This window comes from Oculina patagonica, chromosome 12 (assembly GCF_052425735.1).
Source record: "Oculina patagonica isolate OP01 chromosome 12, crgOcupat, whole genome shotgun sequence".
NCBI classification, from domain to species: domain Eukaryota; kingdom Metazoa; phylum Cnidaria; class Anthozoa; order Scleractinia; family Oculinidae; genus Oculina; species Oculina patagonica.
This window is the reverse complement of record NC_135769.1, coordinates 17600495-17607649: the sequence shown is the minus strand read 5'-3', so window position 1 is coordinate 17607649 and position 7155 is coordinate 17600495. Positions and strand designations below refer to the sequence as shown.

General features: G+C 38.0%; 1 protein-coding gene across 9 annotated transcripts; it reads left to right on the top strand.

Moving 5' to 3' along the window:
• The first annotated feature begins 278 nt into the window (after window positions 1–278).
• Window positions 279–7149, top strand: LOC144632128 (uncharacterized). Of its 9 annotated transcripts, none has more exons than XM_078490732.1 (3): window positions 279–528; window positions 5002–5069; window positions 5136–7149. In XM_078490732.1, exons 2-3 carry the CDS (start codon window positions 5006–5008, stop codon window positions 6182–6184), a joined length of 1113 nt encoding a protein of 370 aa, XP_078346858.1. In that variant the 5' UTR covers window positions 279–528; window positions 5002–5005; the 3' UTR covers window positions 6185–7149. The 9 variants fall into 9 exon arrangements, with proteins under 9 accessions (XP_078346858.1, XP_078346857.1, XP_078346853.1 ...); XM_078490731.1 differs by having other exon boundaries at window positions 4999–5069; XM_078490730.1 differs by lacking the exon at window positions 279–528 and adding an exon at window positions 4190–4442 and having other exon boundaries at window positions 4999–5069.
• Window positions 7150–7155: the final 6 nt, after the last annotated feature.

Sequence of the window (7155 nt, the reverse complement as noted above, 5' to 3'; positions counted from 1 at the left end):
ATTTTTCCAGCCTGCTTTTTTCAGGGGAAGATTAAAAACACATGAACAGTGATCGTAAACATCGTTTTTTCCAGAAGAAAACTATAGACAAAATGAGCATTTACAACACAATAATAACGAAACAATATGACAATACGATTTAAAACATTTGTCCTTTTCAATCAGCCCACCTTGTTGTGACCTCTTGTGTTGAGCCAATCACAAGTTTGCATTTCATTGACCGTGACACGCTTTCTGTGATCTAAGAGTGTTTTGATTAGCTGAAGCGAAAACCAATTTACATTTCTTTCATTCGTATGCATATATTTCGTGGGCGATCACTGTTTTGAATATCTTGCCGTTGAATTTCGTAACTCGCCGCGAGGCTAAGTCACAGAAATCGAGATTTTTTTCAGCTGTCGCTGATTTCCCCTTTACAGGAACCTGTGTTTTTTAACAGAGCGCCGTGAGTGTCGAGTGTTCGATCCTGGTTCGATCAGAGCAGAAGATAAATCAAGCTTGCTAGTCGATTCTTGACAAGGATTACATGTAAGTACAAAAGTCTAGAAAGTTGCGTGCACACACCACAATACAATTCGGTTACTTTTCACTTCATCGCTGTATGCGAAGACAAACGTTTTATCCATCTTCCTTGATTATTTTCCGGCCATAAAATGTTCATACTTGTTCTGAACGATTTCAGTAAAAAAATATATAAAATAGACCGACTCAAGGAAGGATTCTGTCCACTAAATCGAGGTCAATTACATGGGAGCTAGTACATTTATAGCGCTATCACTTTAAGATTCTTGGCAAGCCCATTTCTTTCATTATTTCAAGTGAATGATTCACATTTCAACGATCTCGGGTTATAAGAAGTTTCGCAGTTAATGGTTTGGTCAGTGTAAACACATCTAAGCTTTCTTCGATTTTGCTTTTACGAAATTTCTCGATTTGCCTCAAAGACAAAAGATTTCGCGTGTGCTCGACTCGTTTTAAGGCTGTAGTTGAATCAAATCTAAAGAAAATTTTAGTTTGTCGTATTTTTTACGTCAGATGAAACGTGCAGTGGCGATCAGTAATTTAAGGGCAAAATATTATTCCTTTCGTGGATATATTTGGATAAGTTCAGTCGAAGCAGACGATTAGAGTCTGTGTTTAGATAACAATGTGGGGTTGGTTTTTAGTTTGATAAGAAAATGTGGTTTGTTTGTTGAATGAGGTCAATAGTAGCCGTGAAATGGTTTACTAAAAGTCAGGCGATTTTTATGTTGCTACAACGCTCTGAGATGTTGTTGTGTATATTGTCGCTTAAAGGCCGAGTGGAATTTTCAAATAGATATTAAATCAGCATGCAAAATGCTTTTATGTATTGCTTGGCCCTCTTTAATTGTTTAGGTCATCGATGAAAAACTGTAATGAATAACTTCTACACGCAAAACGCGCGCCGAACAAAGCCTCACTAACGAGATTTCAGTTCAATTTTTCGCCCATTCTTTTTCAACTTTTCGCGGTTCAGTTGTGTCAATGTAAGTAACGCCTGCGGTTATTTTCTAGTTTATTGGTTTGGCCTAGTAGACGCAACATTTTATCGTGGGTTTTACGAAGTTAATTTACTGTTTTGTGTTTTGCGTTCTATTCTAAATATAGACTGGTTCGAGCGTTTCAACATTATAAAAAGAACCACTTTTCGGATTTGCCAAGTACCTCGCTAATGAAGTAAAATCGAACCGGTAGATTTAGGAGTTTGCCGGATATGAAAATCCTACTGCCTGTCGCTTTGAATTTGCATATGAAACAAATAAGGGCAGATGTTTTAAATCTTATTTTCTTTAAGAAGCTTCCCTTGTACCTTACAACGCAAGCTACAATCTTTTGTATTCTACACGAACAAAGTACTTATACATTTACGCCTTTAATACAAGTTTGACAAATATTGACAATAAAGAATTTAGACTATTTCAGACTTAAAGTCTTACGTCTCCTGGCAACAACGGAGACTCTTTAAGTCCCTCTAAGACTGGATCAATATTACAATAGGAGCAATTATAAACCTGTTAGTTTATAGGCTCGAGTATTTTACCCTGGGGTCCACTTAGCAATGGCTCGATCATTTTGTGACAAACTCTTTTATCGCAGTGAGTTAACAAGCGAGCAGAACTTATTTTTTTTTTTTTTAACACAAAATTCTTAAAAAAACTTCCCCCCTCCCTAAAAACCAGCTTGAAAACGTTTAAACATACATGCACATGTGGTTTCTTATAAATATATTGGCCGGAAATCTTTACAAAGAACTCTGATATTGGCACTTATATTTTATGTTTAATTTGGAACATCATGATTTGTAATAACTTTAAAACTGAATAAAAATTGTCGTTGCTGTTTTTAGATCTTTTCATTGTCAACGAAGGCATGGAATAAAAATATTTTCTTTAGACGTTCAGGAAACGTAAGCTAATGGAACAATAGTAGCTCTGCAGCTGTGAAATGATTGGAAACGTTTAACGACCTAAACCACAAATCTCTTTATAAACATACCACATAAAAAGGCTATTATAAATCCTTGAAAAGACTTGGCTTCCACGCATGCCAAGCTAGCCACATACGGTCACATATGATATCACTTTTTATGCTCTGTTTTCTTAACCTAACTTGTTTTTGTGGTATACTTGTGCTAAAAAAACACTCCTTTAGCCGAATAATCGAAGCTTTGTTTATGAAATAAAATCTTTTAACTGCAACATATCCAAATTTAAATTTTTAAAAAAGTAACTACGGTTCGTGGTCGTGTCGTGCGAAAGACCAACCAAGTTTCACGTTGCGCCATTGATATAAGAGGTGGTGGTCGTTTTTTAAGAAGTATTCACAAAATAATTAAGAAAAGATATTTTAATGCCTTTAAGCAGTTATTGCAGTAAGGTTTTCTTGATTTTTAACTAATCTTCAGTTAACTGTATTAATATGGTACGGTTGCTAAAAGATGCATGTATATAAATAACCACATTTGCAAACAGTTGTTATGTATGCACAGTGGGTTCAACTTCTAGTGCAATTAGTTTCATGCTGGTGGCCCAGAGTATTTGCATTTAATAATATTTAAAAAAACTGTTTTCAGTTTTAAAATAGCCTTAAAATTACCTGTAAAACACAAAGCCGTGTTATGTAAACAACATTACACAAAAAGTGGCAGAAATATTAATTTTGACGAATTACAAATACAACGTTTGTTAAGGTGAGTTCAAGTTTTGGTCGAATGTCATTCTCAGCTTGATTGCTTTTAAACTGCGGGATGGCAGAGCTGGTCGTCGAAGTTAACATTTTAGTGTTTATTTCGAGGAATGACAGGCAAACGATGTTTAACGGAGACATGTGCTTTTTTTCAGAAACGAAACGAAGGAGTACAATTTGTGTACATTAAGTGTTTTCGATTCTGTATTTTTAAATTTAAAAAGATCTTTTTTCTGACTTGTGAATTATTACTGAGTATAGAATGTAGATTAGAACGTTAGTGTTAAGTATTTAGCGAAATCTTATAGAAAAGAATCATTTTTCTAAACATTTACTATGTCGCATTCCTTAGTTTTCTATTAAAGCTATTTGATGTTTTCCAGTTTACAAATCTACATTATTTTGCGCAGAAGAATTACAAAACACGCAGCAAATTGTACATTTTTACATGTTATGTATTATTTCCACTGTCCCTTTTGCGAAGGGTACGAAATAGGATACGGGTACACACAGGCTTGTTATTCTTAGGTTTAAGAATTTTGTGCATTTTATAGGTCTGCAATAATCCGAAAATTTAAATGAGATTTTGAATGACACATGCATGGATCCGACTGAGAATAACTTTTTGTGACTTTTAACATCCTTCAAAACGTAAAATTGTTCAGTCAGCTATGCACGGAATGAACTTCATAAATGCCAAACCGACAAACCACTTAAAAAGTTCCTTCGCTTCGACGTGAAATAGTGCATAAATATTTTATAACGCTACATGTATACCAGTTGTTTGCATAGCGGCCAGAACGCCGGACCTTCTTCGTCTAGAATTTTCGCGATTTTGTTCACTCGTGCATTTAATAACTTCAAATCAACAACAACTGTTCTTTAGATGCTTCAGTGAATTTAGAGTTATCGTTTATGCTCTGTGTCTGAAAGAACAAAAGGAAAGCGACTTCATTGTCAAGGTATCAGTTTATTTGCATATTTCCCATCATAGACCGTGGGAACCCGCTAAAACGCCCGGTAATTTCCTTGCTTTTTATCACTCAAGGGAACGTTTTAAGACTACATTTGTAAGCGAGTAGCTGGGAAAAAGTGTTTGACTGTCTAAGAGAGGTTTACTGCGTAAATATACGTGGGAAAAACAAACATATATAAGCAAACTCGATCTAGTCATTGAACGCCAACTGAACGAACAACATGGGCATAAGGGAACAAGATGTTACAGTCGCTTCGAGGTAAATTTTGGAGATTGAATTTTGAAGTTTGAACTGGAGTTCGGTTTTATTTATGAAAACGTTTTTTGGGACGTTTTCTTGTTAACGACATGAGAGATAAAATTGATTGAGTAGTCAACTTTATTACATTATCTAAGTACTTGCTTGAGGTTGTTGCACGACTTCGGAGTTTAAAGAAAGCATCATGGCATAGATTATTTTGTGTTGCATGTTCTGCATGTATTTGTCATAGCATGTTGTCAAGCACATCTGTCTACATTTTCTCATTCGTATAACTAACAATGCTGTAATATGGCATTGCTAGCAGTTGAGCTGCATCCCGTTGTCTCCGTTATTGAAACTTTTTGAATGAACGTCTTTTCATGCATGTACTCGTACATCTTGTTGTTTTTGTATCTTTTTCTTTGGTAAATTTTGTTGTGCCTCTTCTCTATTAATAACGCCGCTGAACCTTGCTGGACTCTATGCTCTTTTTAATGTTTCTGTTGCGCAGTTATAATAATTTCAAACCTATAACGTGAAACTTAACTTTGTTCATTTTCTTTTGTTCTTTTAGCAGAAATATGCCTCGTGGGTACAGTGACCGTAGTGATGTACAAAGACCCCATCCATGGGAGAGAGAGAAACGTGACGAACTCTCCCGCAGCTGGGGAGGGGAAAGGACAAAGCCACAACCATGGGAGGGAGAGAGAGGTGACGATCTCTCCCTCAGCTGGGGAGTGGAAACGAGGAATAAAGGCCACAACGACAAATCACAGCTGATGAATGGACCGACACCAAGTCCGAATTGCAAAAAGTATATCTCTGTAGTCTCCGAGGGAAACTATTTTATTGCTTCCAAAGCGCCGCTCCCGGATCGCATCGAGCTTCGAATGTGTGGAACCACAGGGATTGGTCAGAATAACCGTACTACATCCATACCAGATTTATACCGCGTCAAAATGAAGCCCATACCAGAGGTAGTCGAGGAACAAGTGGACGCAGTTCGCCGGGAAGAAGTTCATTTGGAAAACGCTTGCCCTCTGCATGATCATTTGTCAAGGAGCGGTTCTTTAAAAGAGATGTATGTCTCGCAGTACACGCACCATTTTGACTCCGACGGGCCTCGCTCGCATATCGCTGGATGGAAGGTCGACATAGAGCCGAATAACATTCCCCATCGCCGGTCTCGTATGTGCGTACTCAACAACCCTATGATCTCGGGATCACGAAAGAGGCCCGAGCGCCCGAAGTCTGCACCCCCGACGCTGGCGTACGAGTTCGATGCTTTCACGGAAGATATCGAAGACGACAGACTCTCGTGCGCTACTCTTCCTAACTTTCATCAAGGCTTCCCCGATTCCGCCCGAAGTACCGACGACATCGCAACCCGTCTTCAAGAGTTAATGGTAGATGCATCGCCTCCAGATTTCATCAACGACGACAGCTCCTTCGGCTACGATCCGAGCGACGATACGTCGGAGACTTCCTCGGCGTTCTACCACGACCAGAGCTCCTACAGAAAACGCGATCCTTCCAAATTTAGCTACAGCCGTCCAAAGTTGATCCGACTGTCAGCTGACTTTCCTGGGGTGAGAAATCTGGAAAAAATGCGCCGAAAACGTAAAAGCATGGGTTCTTCGTCAACTGGCTCAACTTCTCCTTCGCTTTCTCCGTCCGGAGAATACGGATTTTTCGTGGCGCTTACATCGAAAGATCAAGTTCCACAACAAAGGCACGGCAGATACTATTCCATGACTTAAACCCGGCCGATTTACAGATGAAAGAAATATTGTTGGACAATATAAATTTAAGAAATGGACGTGTAGTTGAGTCTGAGAAAAAGAAATATTCGCAAGAGTTTCCTAACTTCATGTCGAAGAACATTTTTGAAAAAAACTCAGAAGTTCTTTTTACCTTAAGTTACACTTTTAAACACGGTCAAGGGATCAAGAGACAACACATCGCAAAAGCACTCGGAGAATCTCCGACTCTTATTTATCCAATCAAACAATAGCACGAACACTCGCTCGTACTCTGCTCGGAAAACTCACGATGCCACGAGGACAAGTCATGCTGACGATGACCATGCTCGGAAATGGGAATCCGACGACGATTCCGGCCGACCGAAAGACTCGTGTCCCAGTTTTCTAACGATTAGTGACAGTGCGTAAACCTATGATAAATATAGTCGGAACTTTAAGCCAAGAGATTAGCCCGGCTAGCGGCTCTCTTGTTTAATATTTTCAGCTTTCTTTCTTATTTAACGCAAAATAGATGAGTTCTGAAATTTTGAGAATATGGCAGTCTTGGATTCATCAAAGCACAACATGTGAATATGGCTCTTTCTAACATATCATTAACAGAACAACATGCAGATTTTTTTAAATTAAAGAGTAGGTTATATTTCAGCTATAGCATGTACTTTGGGCCAACATAAAAAAGTAAAAGTAAATCGTGTTTTGCAGTCTAGTAAACCATTCAAGTGCAGCTAGAATGCCAGTCAAAAGAACTAACTTAAACTGAACTGGTTTGAAATACAACTTTTTAAGGCTGCCTTTTAAGGACGTTTTAACTTCTAGTAGAATCGATCAATAAGTAGTCACATCAAGCCTTTTAAGCATAAATTTTAAATGTAAGAAGGCATGGTTACGTTACAGCTGGAGATACTCGACTACATTGTAACATATCTTATTGTAGGTATAGTCAGTTTTGCCTGGTTATTGACTATTAA